The sequence below is a fragment of the Passer domesticus genome, chromosome 2 (assembly GCF_036417665.1).
Source record: "Passer domesticus isolate bPasDom1 chromosome 2, bPasDom1.hap1, whole genome shotgun sequence".
Lineage (NCBI taxonomy): Eukaryota > Metazoa > Chordata > Aves > Passeriformes > Passeridae > Passer > Passer domesticus.
In genome coordinates, this window is record NC_087475.1 from 57,580,347 (window position 1) to 57,601,114 (window position 20,768).

At 35.6% G+C, this 20,768-nt stretch overlaps 1 protein-coding gene across 14 annotated transcripts in view; it reads left to right on the forward strand.

The window, feature by feature from the left end:
• Nucleotides 1-17,800, forward strand: part of DIAPH3 (diaphanous related formin 3) — a 206,003-nt gene extending 188,203 nt beyond the window's left edge. For 11 of the 14 annotated variants that reach the window (XM_064408643.1, XM_064408636.1, XM_064408644.1 and 8 more), the window contains one exon: nt 16,280-17,800. In XM_064408643.1, the coding sequence (XP_064264713.1) occupies nt 16,280-16,560 (281 nt within the window). In that variant the 3' untranslated portion in view covers nt 16,561-17,800. Of the gene's footprint in view, nt 1-12,600; nt 12,647-16,279 lie in introns of all 14 variants that reach the window. The other 3 variants (XM_064408637.1, XM_064408640.1, XM_064408646.1) reach the window with 2 other exon arrangements.
• Nucleotides 17,801-20,768: the final 2,968 nt, after the last annotated feature.

The following is a 20,768-nucleotide window of genomic DNA, read 5'->3' on the forward strand; positions in this document are numbered from 1 at the left end:
CAGCATTCTAATGTAGCTTCCAGTTGTCAAATGTTCCTATTTAGTGGATTTCAATATTCCAAGTCAAATAGGTGCACTGAATTCAAGTGCTGTTCTATGTCCTAGACTTACACAGTCATAAATTTGATTGCCTTTCCCTATCCTTCATTTACCTCCATGCTCTTGGGTGCAGCTGATAATGTTTTTCCAAAATTCTCTCATTCATCCTAAGTGCTCAGTTCTTTCTAGGATGCTTTCTCATGTAACGCAGTTTCACATGTTGTCAATGCATTATATAAATAGATAAAATTAACTGTCTCTTGCAGTAATTTTATTACCATTAGCTTACTAATCTGTCTTCTTAAAAAGACTTAAACGCCATTTAAAAGCAAGTGAAACTACAAAGGAAAAGTTGGTAGAGACTAGAACTGGTGAAGGTCCCAGGGCTAGAGAGCAAGATGTCATCTCATTAGGACCTGCTTTAGAATGAAATCCTCAAGAACAAATTGCAGTTAAAATTGAACTCAGACAAGAGTGATGTCGTCATCCCTAAGGCAGTCAAGAGTCGCTTTTCTCTGAACAGCAGAATTGTCTTCCCAAGGCAGGTGAGGACTCCCAGTCCAAGATTTACCAGTCTTTCTGGCCAGGAAGTCATGTCAGTGCACCTTCTGCAGCCAGCCAGCTGTGCACAGTGCTGTTCTTACAAGTGTTTGTCTCTCATATACTCTATTTAGCTGCTTCAGCCCAGCTCTCTTTCCAAGTTACACCACTTTTGTTTGAAAAAAGCATCTTTTAAAGACTATTGGTGAGAAATTATTGTTCAAAGCTGGCAGTTTTCAGACAGGTATAGACACATGTAAAGCAGGTAAATAAACTTTATGTTCAGGTGTAGATATATTCCACTTAATTACATAGATCTGTTTTGCTTGCCTTCACTATCTATTTAAAACTAATCTAAGCTAGGCTCTGTCTCTAATCGAAAGAAGCCAATAGATACCTAAAGTATGTGCTTTTAATTGTGCTCTGAAGATTGCCTTTTTCCCTTGACTAGTCCCTTGACAGTGCAATCTCTTTGCCATTATTGTTCTGCAGAGTCAGGCATAATGATTCTGCACCAGGACTACCATGCTCTACAATGATTTCATTATAGTGAAATACAGCACTAGTGGGTATGTAGGATCCATAGATAACATTCCACACTTTGTATCACTCTCAGAAATTCTGTATTTTGTGTAATTAGTATGGTACAAAACAACCTCAGCCACCCACAAATAGATTTTCCTATGAGTTGTCTCCTAAATTTGAAATACCTTTCAGCTGAATCTTTGTGTATCACTGTCCTTCCTATATGCAGTGGTGACTATGGAGCTGTGCATAATCTGATGAGGAAAATGACATTTCTATTTTAATTCTGATGGGCATAGGTCATTTGGATTAGTTTCTGAATGAATGATGGAATATATATTAAAATCTGTTAAACAATGAAAAGATAAATGAAAATAGTCTTTTCAAATGATTGAGTCTCAAGGAACGGCATGTTTTTGTTTCATACCAAAAGTAGCTTTGTGTGTTGGCTTTTTTTTTTTTTACCATGTTGAAATCTTAATGCTTTTCTTTGCTAGTTCTTTAGCTTTATGCTTTATGGAATAATTCAAAGTTAACATAATATTTGGTATGTTGTACAAGTAAGAGAAAAATATTCTGTAATATATGCATAAAATATGATGATAGGGCCCAGTTTTTATCCCTTTGTCTTTAACTTGGTGCATATTATGCAAAAGCAGTGTTATGGGTGTTTTGGTTTTTTTGAGTTATCTTGTTTTTTTAGAGAGAGACTTCAAAAAACAGTTTCATGGAACTCAAACCTCTGTTATTTTAATTCTTTCACCTACTAATCTATCTTACTTAACAAAAATACGTACACTTTAGAAGTGTAATAATCTAATAATCACATGATTGCCTTCCTTTATGAAGTATCATCTCTAAAGACTAAACTTTAACACTTAGTCCTCTGTGGATGTGAAATTCTTAAGTTTTGATGTACACAACTAGAATTTTGTAAGTTTTGCATGGCCAGGACTAAATCTAAGCCAATTTCAGTTTAAAGAAGTGATGAATTTCACCTCAAGGGTAGGATTCCATGTACCAATGCAGAAGTAGAAATAATTTATTTTATAGGCTGATTTTTAAATCCAGAATATGTTTCAGGCTTGTCAGAAACTTGCAAAACTATACAGAAGTTTGGGTATCACAAATCTGTCAGAGACAAGAACCTAAACAGCTATAAGAGCTATGTCTACTGGAGGTATAGGTTAGTAAATGTGAAGGATATTTAAAAAAAAATGTTGATAGGTAATGCCTGAGCAGCATACTTAGTAATGGTGTCTTTCACATCTACAATTCTTGTCAGCATATTGCATACTAAGCAGTGTTCCCCTGCTTATATCCAAAGTGTTCACTGTAGCAACTGTAATTTGTTTTAATTGTATTCTTCATGTAGCCAGAAAAAGCTTTGTGAAATTTTACAGCTCCTGTTAAATAAGTGGTGAGATGTATACTTAATAGTCTATCAGGCCTTAAAATCACCGAATGTGCGCTGTGTCCTCCTTCATAGGGGAGGTGTCATCTCAACAATCCATTGTTTCTGTCCAGACTAGGAAATCCACCTTTTGTGCAGATTTTGCCGCAATCAAAAGCTTCCAGATGCAGAAGTTACATTTAGATATCTGAAGTGTGGGCTCTCTTTACCTGTTCAAAGTAGCTACATTAGGGTGAAATGAAGCACACTTTAAAAGTGCTTGTTTCTCCTCACTGAATGTGAAGGGAGCCTGGGGCACCCAGCACAAATTCATTCGGTCCACTTAATTTCACACTGGTTCAGGCACCTTTGGTCAGGCACAAGGATGCACAGGACTTTGTATGCTCTTGTTACAAACAATTTTATATAACACTGAAGAGTCAGGTTTGTTTTCTGTACCTGCAAAACATATGGATCCATAGTCAATGAGTTACATCTATTTTATAGTTGTAGTTATAATAAGGCCAGTTAAATTTGCAGTTTATTGTTTCAAATGTAATTGAGAATATTTGAAAGTATTCATTACCACAAAAAAAAAAAAAAAAAAGGAAATGCATCTACACAAATGTAATTGAACTTTTTGCTTTAAGCCATATTCTGTTACATAACCAAAGAGTTATAAATTTATACATCTGCTTCAGCTTATTGAAACTGTCCTGATTTTAAGCTTAATTTCTGGAAGAAATCTGTCTGGCTAGTAAGCTCAGAAGTATAGGTTTAAGAGATGTAAGATAAATTATCGAGTGCCATAACTGAATTCTTAGACATAGAGGATATTCTCCCTTCACACTCCCTTCCATGAAGTTTTCCTCAGATATGTTTCTGAAATAAAAATACATAAATATCTAGCCTACTATTTTTGCTGCAAAATTTTACATATCTCCTTGGAGTCAGCTGAATTGTTATTCTTAACACTGCTGACTAACATTGAGAATCTAAATAATAATAACAATTGTATGTGGTATTATTTTATTACACAAAACTTAAAATTACATTTCTTCTATAAGATGTTGCTTTGAAATTAATATTAACATGCATGAAATTTGCATTTTAATAAACTTTCCTTAGAAAAGTGAACTGCTGAACATTGTGAGATTTTTTCAATTGCATTTGTTTTTTTCCTTAGCATTTAAAGCTACTCAGGTGTAGCTTTTCTCCGGAAATGAGCACTAATGAAGGTGCTAGAAAAAATTTGAGAATATATCTCTAACATGTTTAGTATGAGTGACTAATTTAATGATGAGCTAGCAGTAAATTTACACAATATAGTTGTTGTAGAAAGAAGTTTCATTTTGATAGTTATTATGTATATTGTGTTTCCTAAAAGGTGTTTTTATAATCTCTTTAGAACATGGTGGGAGAAAAAGAATTCTCTTTATGAAGACTGCATGGCAATTGTGCTTGTATATAACTGAGAATAACCTATAACATTCTAGCCTGAATGAGTTTATGCACATGTGAAACTGTGTGTGCATCTTGTGTCCTAAAAAAATATTTTCAAGTTTTTTGAGTGGTCTTAAATTTTTGAAGACTATCCACAGAACTTCTTCTGGCTGTCTTCTAGTTTCTTCATTTATGTATGGAATAACGGAGGGGAAAACTGAGAAGATTTCTGAGCAGTCAAGTGATTTCCATCACAGACTAACTTGGTTCTGGAAATAAGTTGTTTAATGGGTTGAGGTTTTTTTGTCTACGCCAAGTTGGCATCTACAGTTGCAAAGTAGTAAACACTAGTGATTTCACACAATTGGCAAAGCTCACCCCTAAAGAAGACTGGAAGTGGCTGGTTTAAAGGCAGTGAGGCTTCTGCACATCACCATTTGAGAAGGAATTGTCATTGCTTAGATGTGATCACGTATGGGCTTGGAACTAAAGTCTAGGCTTGTAGTGGGGTGCATGGCAATATAAACTGATATAGTAAACAACTAAATGAAAGCCTAAACAGGAAAAAATATAATTGTGTAAAAGCTTACCATTAAAATCTGAAATCTGTCGTGTGAACAGCTTCCATCAAATTCATATATGCAATGGCATAGAGTTGTTACAGTATCTCCAGTTTTACTGGGGTGCCAGGGTTGGCTTTATGTTCTCCATGGCAACCTATAAGCTGCTGTGCTTTGTCTTAGTGACTGGTGATACCACCAGACCAGTGTTTGGCTATTGCTGAACTGTGCTTGCACGGTGTTGTGGCTATCTGTCTGTCCACACACAAAAACACAGAGCCAGGAGGCTCAGGGTGGGAAAGAGGTTGGAAGGGGGTAACTTACACAGCTGACTGGTGCTCTACCATATGACGTCATGCTCAGCAATAAAATCCCATGGAAAGGAGGAAAAGTTCTTTTTGAGCATGTTCCCTTACATATTTTAAAAGGACTTAAGCAAAGGGCTACATTTTTTCCCAACTTCATTCAGAAAACCCCTTCACAGATTTTGTGCTTTTATGTGTCATAGTATGAATCATATTTAGTTGAATGCCCAGAGTAATTGAAGAAAGAAAAGCATTCATGCTAATTCAGAAAAACTTCAGTGGTCTTTGCTGTAATATGTTGTTCTCTGAATTCTTGCATGTTCAAGCATTTACATTTAACATGAGAATGTATTTTACCATGCATGATACAGAGAAATAAGTTAAGCATATGTTTTTTTCTTTGTGAGTGACTGAGCTTGTGTATTATTATTTTAATTACCCCTCAGGCAATCTTCTGATGTGTGATCAAGTGCAGGTCAATGTTCTGAGAGTCCTTCAACATAACAGTTCACAGAATAATTATCCTGTCATCGTACCTTGATTCATTGTTGCATCATTTCTTGGACTTTTTCCTCTTTCTCACATTTGCTTAGCAACCAGATCACAAGTCTCATACTTATTATTCAAGTAATCACCCTCTGCAGCACATAGATGCATCAATTAAAGCTTTACAATGAGGTATATTGTTCTGTGTGGAATCCTCAGGTGTCAGGAATTAAAAATTTATTTTAAATGTTGCAGGCTCCCTTCAAATGGCTCATCTGTGTTTATGTTAAACAAACAAGCATGCTAACAATTCCAAACAAAACAGATAGGTCAAAATCATTAGGAAATGAATGATAAAATTATATTCTGTTCTTAAAGCACTTTAGTCTTTTAGAGATTTACCAATTAGATTTAGCTCTGAAATGTCTGAGTGCCAAATATTTATTTTAGCTCTGTTTTTTTGGATGCAAATCAATTTGATATCTGCTTTATGTGTTCTTACCTATGGTCTTTGTAAACATTTTCTGGCTAATTTTCCGATTTGTGTAAATTTCACAGCAATTTGTTATTAGAATGAAATTCAAGTACCCAGAAGCTGTCAAGATGGTTCAGTGATTTAATGTTGGCGTCCTGCAGCTTTGACTTTAATCAGCAGATGCTCTGGCATTACTATAAATGTTTTCTTAACCGTCTCTGTCAAAAAAAAAAAAAAAAAAGAGACAATTTTTCCTGTTTGGAGTCTCCTGTTTCTGATTAAATTCGGTTTGGGTTCTTTTGCATAATTAATATACCATGATGATCTCTAACCATTTGTTTTTAATATCACCTTTTAAGCTAAACTCATTTGCAAGACTGCATCATAAGTCAAAACAGACAAAAGAAAAACAAGTCTGTGTTTAAGAATCCTCTGTTTCCGTGGCTTGGGAGGTCTTATTGCCTTCTGCCTTGTTTTCTCAGTGAGTATAAAGGCTTCAGGTTTTCAGTAGCTCAGTTTTTCATATTCTGTGTAATATTTTATGTTCCTCTATGAGAGACCAGTTTTTTCTGTATGTGCAAATGTGTGTTGCATTTTAGATTTTTGAAAATTAAAAAAACCCCTCCTACACAGTAAGATTAACTTTTGTTAGCTGGTGATTACTAAATAGTATTTGAGTGCAATTGATTAGAAATAGAAGGAGGAAGTTCTGCAGTTAGCTTCTGTTGTTTTTAACATACCAAAGGCGCTGCTAAGAGTTTAACTGGTCAAATATAGGGCAGTAAATATCTTCATTGCATGAGAAGTCCATACCATTAGTGATATTAAACACAGCATTTTGAATTCACAATGACTGGATTAATTACCCATGATAATGTGGCTTGAATTTGTCTTGTGATAATTCAGTGGTATTTGGAGGAGTCGGTAAAAGCCATTTTTAAATAATAATTCCTCTTTCAGAGACTCTTGAAATCAGTGTTCTTTTTCAGACCAGTTTGTCACACTTGCAGGGTACAGTTGTTGGTGTCAAATACACATATAGCTGGATCATGTGTGGAGTAGAAACATTTTTTTACATCCCGTCTCTCTCCACACATGAATAAAGCCAAATTAGTCCATCCCAAAGAGAGGAAATAATTAAGTGAAAGTACATAGCATTAATTAGAGCATCATATAAAGAGAGAGAGAGATTTGTCAAAGGAATATATTTATGCAATCTTATAGAGTGAGGGAGAGATTAATCACTTTTCCTCTGCCTTTGTTTCCCAATATTTACTTTTGCACCAGAATCTTCTTGAATATGTACTATTTTCTGCTCCACGGTTTCAGTCTGCTCATTAGCACATGCTATCAATTATTTTCCTCAGAGCTTTGTCAGAGCAAAGTAAGGACCATAATAATAATATGAAAGTTACATGAACTAAGATGATTTGGCTTCATTCCATTTCTGTCCAGTGTATTCATGAAGGCAATCTTGGATGTTAGTTTACACAAGTTAAACTTCACAGTCAGGTCTGCTTCTGTTCTCTTAAAAAGCACCCATGCTATAAAGAAGCACAGATTAGAACTCAGAGTTCTCATAAATACTTGTCCAGGTTAGTAAATCACTACACTCTTCCCTGTCATAGCATTAACAGCATGTAGTGCTCTCTGTTGCTCTTCTTCCAGAGACCTCTTTTAAAAACGTTTAAAGTTAGAGCAGCCTGAGAGCCATATGCTATTCTTGCAATCTTTTGAATAATAGTGAATGACAGCCCACTGTGACTGTGACCTGTATGGGCAAGAGCTACCCCAGGACATTGGTCCTGTGTCTCTTACAGCAATGTGAGGAGATTATGTTTCTATTCAACTGTTAAAACTAATACCCACATAATTTACTTTCAGCTCTAGCCTCTCCTCTTTACGCCAATCCCAAAAGTATTTCCAGGACTGTGTAGATCTCCCTTTAGCTTAGAAGTAGTTAGATTCCTTAGGAGAAAAGAAAAACAGATGATGACAGGAAGATGGTTTTTCTCTTTGGTTTGATCTGATATTACAAAGTATTTGTATTCAAACTTAAATCAGATCAATCTACCAGTATTCTCATTGCTGGTATAAACCTGTGAATGGAAGTTTGGGATAATAAATAAGAAATAAAAATTGTGTGGATTTGTAAAAGCAACTGGAATAGCTAGGGAATATCTTGCAAACATTTGATATCAAGGGTAGTGGATAAGAAATACTAATAGTGTCAAACTTTTAAGGCAATTGCTAGAAATAGATACATGTCCTGGTTTAAAGCAAATTTGGGAGGAAACTTCTGAATGGGTCCCTCTAGAAACAAATTCAAGCGACCCCTCCCCCACAAGATTTGGAGACATAGATATCCTTTGAGAAAAGCAGAAAAAAATGTTTATTTAACAAGCAAAGTACTCACAGAAGTGGAAAAATGAATAATATTAAACAATAAATCTCTCACTGAAGAGAGGGCAAATTTAGCAAGTCCTTGTCATGGGCTGTAGCTTGACTCACTCAGTCTCTTACCAGTCCCTCCTGTGCTGGAAAATGCCACATCCTGAGCCCTGGTGGGCCACAGGTGTGAGTTCCTGGTGTTATTCTGGGTGCTCAGTCCAGAGCAGGTTTGAACAGTTCCAAGAAAAAGAAATAAGCCACAGTCTGGGGAACTTCTCTGCCTCAGATAGCAGAAAACTAAAAACAAAGGAGAGCTCTGTCCCTCTGTCCATGCTGCAGACAACACAGTCCAGGAGCAGGAATGTGGAGGAGTGAGTGCAGTGTCTGAAAACAAATTGGGTGCTTCTTCTCTGCCCCTTTGCTCCCAGAACCAGTCTTAAAGGTGCAAAACTTAATATCCAACATAAAGAGAACAGACAATTGGGGACACAAGCATCATATAGCCAACCCAAGACAAGACATAAATCATAGAATGGTTTGGGTCAGAATTGGCCTTAAAGGTCATCTAATTCCAACACCCACAACATGAGGGTAGACACCACCCACTAGATCAAGTTGCTCAGAACCCCATCCAGCCTGGCCTTGAACCTCTTCAGGGATGGGGCATGTTTTTTGTGGGGTTTTGTAGGTTTTGCTTGTTTTTCTGGGGTTTTTTCCCATGTGTATGCTAAATACCGAACAGAAGCAACAAAAACATTTAGAACTGCAGTGAGTAGAATCTCATAAATATAAGGTCAGTCTTTAAGATTTGCTTTGTTGTTTGGATTTGTTGTGGGTTTTATTTTCCAGAGGAAGGAGGCATCCTACTGTGTTTTTCCTCAACGGTTGGTAAAAGAAGAAAAAATTGTGTTTCTTTTCCATTTCAGTTATTTTCATCAGCATGTTGCTTATCATTCCCCATTGCATCTGCTAGTGGCTTTCCTTTGATGACAGCAGTCTTTATGCATATTCCTGAAGTTTTTTTATCAAAGTGCACCTTGAAAGCAGTATTCATCTGTAGGGAGCTGGTTTGCAGACAGGTTTGGAGACTAAATGTGTCCACTGCTCAAAGGCAGTTTAGCATGTGTGATCTACATTAATTATCATCAGCTGAAGAGGGTAGCTTTAGATTATGGACCTCTGTGTATCTTGTCACAGATCCCTAATTTAGACAGTCATAATTTTTGACTGTTAACTGTAAAGACAGTTTGGAATGCAAGCTGCAGTATAGCTGTGAACCAAATAAAACAAGTAATAAACCACATTCCGGGATTTGAAAATACTCTAAAATATGTAAACCTCCAGTTTTATTATTGTCATTTCCCTGTTACTTTTTGACTTAAAGAAGAGAAAAAGTTGATGTTTCTCCTATTTGTAACTTGAGAGAAATCCTATAAACATCTAGGCTGTGGATTGTTTCTGTCCTCTGGGGCCTGAAGACCCCATGACTCTGGTATTCATGTAGATCAATATTTACCTTTTAACTGCTTTTGTCTGACATAAATAAGATTAATTCATTAGTTATTAATACTTAAATCATGACTTATGATTTATCCATTTTGAAATTAAGAGACTTAGAATTTAGTTTTTCAAGAATGTTTCAAACTGTGTGCTCTAAAAATCGTTAATGACCACAAAGCAGATTCTGTTTTGGAAATTTCCATTTTGCAGTTTTCCTAGAAAGTGCCAAATGTGCCTTCTTTTGAGGGGAAAATGCATGAAAAGACACAGAAAATCAACTGTAATTCAGGGTGAAATAGGAAGAATGCCAAACTCCTAAGTCTGAAACAATTGTCTTAGAAGACACCTGCAGAGGTTTCTTCTCTCACTGACCTTGGGTGATTTCTGTCAGCAGCCTGATCCACACTCTTGTTCTCTTATCATCTTGACAGGTAGTCAAGACTTTTGTTAAAATCCTAGTAAGTGAAAGTTGCATTTCTTGTAAAAAAAAAGTCATTGGCTTATCACCGGTGAGAATATATTAGTTTAAACAGAGAAATTGTGCAAACTCATTGCAATTGCAAAGTGTCTTTGGAAAAGATGGGTAAAACTTTGAATGGAGTGATCAGCAGAAACTTAAAGTAGTGTTTGAGAAGATATAGGGAGGAAAGGGATTAAAAGAATTCTTAAAGACTTTACTTTAGGGCCAAGTAAAAGGGAGCTGGTCCAGCATAGTTCCTCTTGTCAAAAAATTTGTTTGCTCATAGTTTGTAATTGACTGTCTTTGAAATTTAGTTTCTATAAATTCTCTGTATTAGTCACACTGTGTGCTGATATACTCATTTCTTGCCTTTGAAATGCACATAAACCCCCTATATTCACTATTTCTGAAAACTGTCTCATCTAAATTGAGCTTACTGATAGTGTTTCTTCCTTGTGTTTCACACCTTTTTAATGCAACACTCAAGAACAGCAGCAAATATTAAATGATATGTGCATAGCTTAAAAAAGAAATGTTCCAAATATCAGTAACACTTTTTCATGTCTCATGAGTTATTGCCTGCTTGAGATCAGTAGAGTTGTGAGCATTTAGTATGAAACACAAAGGTGTAAGAAATTGCTTATCAAGCAAAGGTCTTTTGAGTACAGCTCACACTCCTTTATGGATTAGGGTTGAAGCTGCAGGTTTGAACTAAGTCGTAACGACACACAGTGCTCCTTTTACCAGGGACATGCTTCAAGCCTACCCTTGTCAGTCAGAGATATTGTTGCAAAAACATTAAATCAATAAAAAGTATTTAAAATATTTTACATTAAACCATCCAGAAAGAAGCTATCCCATTTTTTCATGACTGATCTTATGTAATACAGATGGACCTTCTATCTATAGCAATCTTTCATATTATGTCTAAATTCTGGTTCTGAGGGAAAAGGAAAGCTTTGAGAAGGACCTTTTCCTCTGATGTTTTTCTGGGGAAAATACATGACCACAGCATCAGCATGGTGTAGCTTTTTGAGAATTTCAGTTCCATGCATCAGGGATGAGGAACCAGAGACAAACTATGGCACCAAAGTGGGGAGCCAGTAATAAGAGTTATGGCTTGGGCTGTTGCCTTTTCCAAGCTACAGCCCTTTGGTATGGGAACATTCCTTCAGAGTATTGTCTAGGACATGACTTAAATAACAAGTCATGACTTAAAATGTAAAAATAATTTGCATTGCCAGTAATGTCAGTATGGGTGGGCTTTAGAAAATGTTGGCATAGACATAACTTCAGGAATACGATGTAGCACAAGTCAGCGAGATCAGAAATATTCCACTGGGTTTTTAAGCATTTTTCCCTGTTAACTTGGTAAGAGATGTAATGAGGTTGTAACTGCAATTGTTCTTTTTATGTTACAGTTTTGTCATGCCCTACATTGAGATGTATGACTGTAATACGAGCATATAATGCCCCGCTGTGCTGTTCTCCTTATTGTATTTACAACTTTATTTTTCAATCAGTCTACAAGTATTTACATAAAACCAAAATATATCCTTAGTATCAAGACTTTTATTGAGAAACTGTGATGAAATAAAGCTTTTCAACATCATTTTTAATATTAAATATTTATTAGTTGTTTTTAAAAAATCTATCTCAACTTTAGTGAGTCTCTTGCAATCATTTTTGCTCTCTATTAAAGGTAATATATAACACTATTGTGTAGGATTTTAAAGTCTCCAACTGATCATATTTTTTTCCCCAAGTTCACAGCATGCAAGTCTCATACTACAGATTTTTTTGTTCAGATAGTAGGGCACAATTTCCTTTTTCTGAATATGTTTTATCCTTTAATAGGTTATAAGCATACCGTTATAAGTTGTGTTGTGTTAGGACATCATTTTACCTGTGGACAGCTATTTTAAGCACAATTTTCTGTCATCTGAATTTCCTGAGCATTGCTGTTAGAAGTCTTGTATCCAGATGATAGTAACTATTTGGCTCTAGTTTTTGTGAATGTGGCTTGGGAATGTTTTTGATTAACAGCACTGTGCGAACAATTGATATCTGCAAAAACTGCATTTGAATACATCTAGAGGACCCACAGAAGTTCAATATTGAACAAGGGAAAGAAAGTATTTAAATATAATGGAATCTGGACACTGAGACTTTCCTACTAGACAGTATGATCTCTGCCTAACCCGTGCCTGGAAGCATTCACTAGCAATAAAGTCAAAACTATTAGAGGCTATTACCTGAGCACTTAGAAAACTTAATAACAAATTCAAAATTATTGATTTTTTTTTTTCATGTGCATAGTGATTGTTATGATACAGGTGAATGACAAATTTTTATTGTTGAAAGTGACCAAACAGTAGAAACTGGTCTCAACTACTTCCAATAGATACAGAAAATTAATAAGTTCTGTCTTTATCCAGTGATTTTTAATGTCTGATTTCTTTTTGTCTTGCTACTGCCGGAAGGTGCGCCTTGCTACAGTAGGTGGACAAATAGTGCATCTCCAGAAATGTAAGCTTTCACTTAACAAGAATTCATGCAGAAATGTCTTTCCATGAGTAGTTTTTGTTAACCTTTTGTGTGTTTAATTATATTCAGTTCTTAAGAAATGTATTTGAACCAATACATGTGAGTAAATACATAATTTGTTTCAAATATAGATTATTGTAAAAAGCACAAAACAAATTTATATATGTCTATGATGTAATGGTTCAAAACATTTTAGCAAAAGTCTGTTAAGACCAGTATGGTTTGTGGATTTTCTGTGTGTTCCTTTCTTCTGGAAACATAGGTGGCCAATGTCACTAAGCCCTGTCCTGGCTGTTTGGGCAGCCATATCAAATACTGTCTTCAAAAACAGATCAAATTCATGTTTATGACTGGTTATGGTTTCCTCCTTTTACATGTATATATGTGAATTCCATAATTTCATTACTCTGGTGGTGCAAGGTTTTAATGTCTAATAGCAGTAAATTAATGTTTGTTTATTCTTGTACTTACTTTTTCAGTTAATCTTGACTTTTGGCTTTTCTTGCAAGTAAATAACTATATGCTTTATAGCCTTTATCATGTGGAACTAAGGAAGTCTGGTTTTTCCATAGTTGTGGTCAAAGCTACATGCTAACCTGCAGCAGTTTGCAGCCATGTAGTTCTGAATTCACATGCAAGATGCACTGATTTTTTTTAAACCATTCACCTCAATACTGACAGGTTGAAAATTAACTTCTTTGGTTTCACCACTATAGCACAGGATTTGAGGGAGGCGACGTTACAATCCTGAGTCAAGGCAGTGGAATGGATGTGGTACCAAAACACCAATGCATGCAAGTTTTGAATCAGAGTGTGAAGCAGTATAGAGTGCTTAAGAGTTGGGATTTAACCCAAATTAATTTCTGTTGTCTTAAAATAAAAAACTGAGAAATTAGTGAGACTTTTTACCTTGATAGAGCCTAACTATTTTTACACTTTGATTTAAAAAGAAGTAATCTTTTGCTCTGATAAGAATGCCACAAGCAGCACATATACCTCAAGTGATACAGCAGTTAATTCTTTGCAGGCACAGTTACTGAAGTGAAATCCAGGGTTGTAAGTAAATGTGTATGCTTTCTGAGCCAGGCCTAGCAAAGTTCAGTGTTTCTGAATGAAATTCATAACAGCCAATTTGCTAAGCAGAGCATCTATCTACCTCCACATCTGCTAATACTGGACTTCCACTTCGGCATAGCAGTGTTCTGTGGAGAAGTTCCTCCTTGACTGAAGAACATAAGCAGTAAAGATGCCCTCTGATTTAGAAAGCAGCTGAAATAACAACTTCAAGATGATAATACTGGATTTAGATAAAATATGTGTCCAAGTACTATCTTTTTAAATTTACTCTAGCTGCTCAATATTATTTGTAATATGCCTGAGACCAAAGTGTTCTCATTATTAAGGAATGCTGCTAATCACTAGCGTGACTTCGTGATTTTTCTAGTGAATCTTGACATCATCATTGCAAAGGAGATAAAAACTACTCACATAAACTAAACACTGTTTAAGGCACTTTCCTAATGCCATTTTTCATTGTTGCAGGACCCTTCAGAGTTAGGGGAAAGGCTGGTTATTCAAGTTAAGTGTTGCACTTATTAGTTAATGCCTAGAAATTCACAACTGCTGTTGTTTTAAGGGGGGAAAAGGGCACAGCTGTCTTCAGCTTTTCTCTGTCTTATCCCTACACAACAATTCCAGATCGTAAGCAGCAATTTATGGGACACGCTGAAGTGAGAGCCTCAATTAGTTACTGAGTTTCCAAGTGGTAAAAGAGTTTGGATAGATCCCATGAGCTACTACATATTAATTGCTAGCTTGCAGCAGTTCCCTGCTTAGGCGGCAGTTGTGAGTCTCACTCTAAGGCACCTCTACTCTAGCCTGTGTACACTATGAGAAACTGGGGGATTTTACTGCTGGATTTTACTATGAGGCCTCAGTAATAAGAGTTCCTCATGTCTGTTATACAGTCTAATTCACCACACCTAATTCATCCTCATATTTTGGGGGTGAAGACTGCTGAAGTGCAAAATAGTTAAAATTTGGTTGGTGGTACATTTGAGAAGCTTACTTTCAGTGCCTAATTTCTTTTAGACTTTTTAAAAATCCAACAGCTGTGCTTCATCTCTGATGATAATACAAAAATGTGTATGTGTTTTCTTATGCCTAAAAGTGTTGATTTTTAAACACCAACTATTTTTCCTGCTGCCCCTAGACTGAATGTAAAGAGGAAGGTCTGTGGTGCAGCTGGTAGTTTGTATATTGACACGGGTAGCACACTTTCATCTGCTTGCAAATATGTGTTCAGAATCAATAAGCATAAACATTTAAGTAGAATGGGACATTTAAGAGTGCACACACAAGAGATATTTTAATTATATATGACAGGTTTATTACATGTGATTATAAAGATATGTTATATATAAAGATAACCAGTCATTGGCCTCCTGTGATTCAGGAACGCTGTGCTGCTGCATATTCAAGGTCAAATTATTTTCCATAGTGAAAAAAAAAAGTTACGTTTTTCATCTAAGTGTCAAATTTGTCTTAAGAAATTTTAATTAAGAGTTGCTTATCTGATTTAGAAGGTGATGGAAAGGAGGTATTTATTTTCTTCCCACCTCCCAAAAGATGATCGTACTTACAAAATTCGCTGAGATTGTCCAAGGAAGTGTGTAAAATCCTCATCCATCACCGAGAGCCCCTGGTCAGGGAATGACAGTGCAGTAAATATCTTCAGCAGCTGCCTTTTAATGTACAAGCTGTTTTCGGTAGGAATTTTCAGCACTCACATAAAACACACTGTCATGAGTGACTGCCTGTGCTCCAAAGTCATTACTATTGGGATGATGGAACATCTTTCAGCGAATAACCAAAAAACTTTAAATGTCATGTCAAGTGTGTTGAAGGCATTTTCAAGCCTTGCTCAAGGTTACATGAATATTGAGTAGGCCTGTTTTTAAAAAGTTTGAGATCTATGAGAGAAACCACTCATATGCTAGTTTGGAAAACAGTCACTTGATCTGGAAGGGGGGTGGGGAGTGACAGAAAAAGAAATTTGTCTATTAATACATGCCAAACCTGCAAAACTCCTGCCTGGATATTAACTGAGTGCAACTTTGTGTGACAGGCAATGCCAGTGATGTTTAGCAAAAAATAGTGAATTATGCCATTTGATTAAATTGCTTAGCTGCCTAAAAGTTCACCAGGGACAGAAAATGTATAACAATGGATAATTAAATTAAAATAGGTTTTTAAATACATTTTAAAATTTGAAGAATTAAAAAGTATGGATAAAATGTAATTAACAAGGTAAAACCTTGGAAGACACTGAGAAGTGCTATGTACCTCTTTGACTCCAGTAGGAAAGGAGGATCCTGTCATGCTATATCCGTGATTTTGTAAGAAATATGGATGCTAATTTAATGAAGACATGTAAAATCTGTATCACTTCCAAGGGACCCAGTCTACTGCTTTTGAAGTGATAATATATTTTGTCTTGCCTCTTTGGCATTCATTACTCCTTGTAGTACATCATCTGTATGTAAAATTTTTCTGATCAAGAGGTCTTTTTATATTTCAGAATATTGAAACTGAGTATTCTAATAGTGAAACAAGGTTTGTTTGATTTGTCTTCTGCAGAGAACCAGAAAGGACAGCCAGAGAAGCCGTGTTCACACCACAATATCACAGTAAACTCGACAAGAAGCCCAGTCACCAAAGAAGTTACATATGATGTGGAAACAAGTTCTAAGGGGTTGAACAGGGCTGTTGGGAGAAAGGAAGCCTGTCATGGAGAAGGTGGCAAAGAAAAGAAAATGGATCGTATTGGGTCCCCTCCTAAGGGAGAAGCCATTCCAGAAGTAGAAGCTCTCTTGGCAAGACTACGAGCACTATAGAATAATCATATAACATATTAAATAAAAGTTAAAAACTATAGCCTACACTACATCTTTAAAGAAATAATAATTTTCTATTTTTGATGTTACATATCTCTGAATTCCTAACTTCTCTGTGGATGAATGATCTGCTTCTAAACTTTGTTTGCAAGACTACACAAAACAATACTACAGTTTTGCATAACTGCAAGTTTATTTTTTATTATATGTTTTTACTCTATAAGATATTAAAAACAGCAGAAGAAGATAAATACTAAATTGTTCCAAAGCACAATCTTTTTAGTGGACAGGCTGCTAACCATCTGTTTTGAGTGCTTCTGAAAATAGGAATATATTTAAGTATTGTTAAATCATCATGCCTGGGAGTAGGGTCGATAAATAACAAAAAAAGGTATTCTTATATTTTCTACTGTAATTTTTATATTTAGGAGGCTAAAGCACCAAAAATGTATCATTATAGTATCCTTTACAATTACAGTAATATACAGTATCAGCCATATTCCAGTTTGAGCTCATCAAAGAGCACCAGATCTTGATGAATTATAGATGTATTTACCAAATGGTAATCCATGGGCAGTAAAGAAAAAATCTATGCAAATAATATACTTTATGTGTAATTAATATATCGCTGCTTTTAAGGTTATTATGATTATTATATCAAAATAATATATACAATTGCTTTGATTGCAAGGTTTTGCAATTGTGTCTTTAGTGGGGGAAAATGTCTTCACAGTTATTTACCAGTGTAATATTTGTCTTTTCACATGCAAATTAATATGTTTCTATAGAAGGAACATGTAATGGAGATTTTTTCAATTGGTTATTCACAAACTCATTTTCCAGTAGCCCATAAAGTCTTACTTGCTGGCACAACAGGAGTCTTGCAAGTGATTGCATCTCCTTTATCCCACTGTCACTGTACAGGGTTGTGTGTTTGCTATCGTATTTATTAATTGCACATCAGAAAGAGTTGCTACCAATGTTACCAAGTAGGGAGCTATTGTTAGTCTCTTTGCTCCATTATTTAAAGCTTCCTTAATATAAGAGTGTATTAAGAATCTAATATCTTTCTTCTAAATTACTTTATTTTTCTTTACAAAATGCTGAAAAATATGTCTTTCAATAAGAGTCAGTTACATGAAACCAGTGTTTCAATGCTCCAGTGCTTTTTATATCCTTGTTTAAGTTGCCTTTGTACTTCCTGCACTAAACATTAATAAAGTTAATTAGAACTTGAAAACTGGGCCTGATTACACACATGGCATAGGGGGGTTTTCAGCCATCGTGGGAATAAATCTCCTCTTTCTGGGACTGTTGTAGCTGTCATTATACACTAATTACATTTCCCGCCTTTGCTGAAAAAAGAGGTATAAACACAAATCAGGGAAGGATTCAGAGCAGGCCTGTCAGACAGACATTTCTTCAGCTCCCCTTGCGAACAATGGGCACAGCTGTCATACAGAGACACCTTTGGTAACTTGAAAGACATCTTGAATGTAAAACTCGAAATACAGTGACTGATAGTTGTTCCACTAAGGTCTTCTGCACCTCCAGTATTAAGACTTACTACCCCTATTTACAGGGTACAGTAAAAATTGCTATCTAAAAAGTCCAGTATGATTGACTACAAAAAATGACATTTCAAACACAAAGAAAATGCCTGTTCAAGGGGAATAAAAGTTAGCAGTACACTGGATCTTGTCACTTTCTGGGGATGTGCTAGAATAAAAGGGCTAGAAGTAGAGAGCCATCTCTTAAATATTAGGATGTTCCTCCTACACTTGGAGGATGGTAGTGTAGGTGGAAATACAAATTATTTTCATGGACTCTGTAAACTTGTTAATTTGAATTAATGGATGAAACTCCACCTCAGAAAACTGACAGCTCAGGACACTACTGCGTAGCTGATGAAGCAAAGTTACAAAACTATCTACTGAATTTTGCAATGAACAAAATGCTGCTAGAAGCCTAGCATTTCCTGATTTTAAAATAAATATTTATCTTTAAATTACAGAATTTAAGCTACTTTTTTTTTACAGTTTGGAAAGCTTTTAGAAATGTATTCCAGGGCTTTTAGTCCTTCTAAGGTATTGTGTTTCTGAATTAATCCTTTCAAGTAGCCATCAAGTTAATTTGCAGAGGTTTTATTTCTGTAACAAGGCAAATAAAAAGCTGTGCAGCTTCTTAGAATACATGTAAATACAGTATCCATTTTTTCCCCTCCTTCTGTGCTTCTTTGTACCATCATAACTTAATCTACTCAGTGTTAAAGTACATGGTCCAGTTGAAGTACACAGTAGGTTTTCTTTCTAGATTTTATTTTTCTTTAATTTCCATTAGACACAAACTCGTACACAGGATGGTTTTGATATGAAAAATACTAGTATTGCCTAATGAGTTCAGAGAAAAAAAAACTTTGAAAGTACTACAGTGGCATTGATTTCTACGATTTTATGTTTGTATTAAAGTACAAAAGTCAGATTGTAAATTATATAAATTTCTTTAATTAAATTTTAAAATTAATTAATTTATTCAATGTAAAATTTAAAATTAATTCTATCTCAGAATACTTAGGGTAGACCTTTATTAGTAATTTTTTGGTAGGTATCGAGTCTGCTCCTACAGCTGAGGGACTGAGCCATGAACCACTTCTGTTAGAAATGGACAAAGGTTTCATATACTGTGCCACACCCTCTCTATAATTCACAGCTGAAAATTAAGTCCTTACAAAAAGAGCTTCCTGATTTAGTTAAAATCAGCTGTTCAGATAAAAACATTTGAAGTAATCTTGCAGGGCTCGTTCCCTACCTGAGCAGCAGACAGAAGGCACAAACGTCTGTGACTTTTCTTGTCAGTACAACTCTAAAGGTCTAACACATCTTTTTGATACTTCATATGCATTCTGGATGACTTTTCATTTCAATCAGTAAAAGAATTTTGACTACTACATCAATTTTTACTTCCTGTAGACACTGTATTGTTTGTGGTGGTAGTCTAAATTTGAATGAAATATTGTAATGTTTTGACCTTAGCAAGGCAGGAATGTTTGGAACAGCCTCTTCAAGCTGCACACAGCCAAGCTTGACACCTGACTCACAGGCTGTGGGTAATACCCCAGTGTGTGTAAGCCCAGAAGGAAAAGTGGAGGAAGTGCTTTCATTACAAACAAGTCCAATAGTGCCAGCAGCTGGTGGCTGCCATGAGATGTGATAGTGCCTGGATCAGGCACTTCATTGAAGAAGCACAGACCAGAAACCTGAAAATACCTATTTTTAGTTCCCAATTATTATGACAACACTACTGCTTAGGAGACTGAAAGGACCACATATAGGAAAAAAATGTCTCAGATGCAGTTGCTACAAATAGTTTTTCTCCAGCACACACTTTTCTTTGTTTTCCCTCATACAACCGTTCCTCAGCCTGGCCCATCCAAAGTCGCATTCTCCAGAACTGCATGAGTTAATGCTGACCAGCTGGAGGTATTGCAGCCCTTCAGGCTTTTATAAGAAAAGCTGAGAAGGACAACATCTACTGCTAACACTTTTCCCACATCCATTTCTAATGAATAGGACCAAATTATAATTTTTACACTAATCTTTCCAGGCCTTACAATACTCAGTAACTATAAAGCATGGGCAACAAACAGAGGTCAATAAACCCCAAGCTATGGCACCTAAAACATTATAATAAGCAAGCAGGGTCAAGTGAAAGAGCTCAGCAAAAAAGCAATTACATGACAACATTGCTTTCTCCAGAACAAAATAAAGCATTACTATACCATTTTTTAAATTTTTTTTAATGTGACGTATGGGTTCTACACAACTGAACAGCGGCAGAAAAATAACTTCTCTTGAAAGTCTGTTTCTGAGGAACTGTTTATCTAGTTTATGAAATAAAAATAATTAGGCAAATTGCAATTTATCAATTTTTCAATCTAATTTTATGCCAAGATTCCAATAGCCAAGAATTCTAAAATTACCATCTGCTATTAAATTATCTACAGCACCAACTAATGAACTTGGTTTGCATTTTTTTAACAGACAAAGCAAGCCCATTTTCTTCCTTTCCAAACACATTTTCTCCATTGCACTATTGTGTGTTTTAGCTGAAGTATACTATTTAGAATAGGGCTCTACACCTCACTGTAAAAACATGTTTGATAAAGCATTCTGGTCACTCTGACAGCAGTGCAAAATAAACAAGAGGTG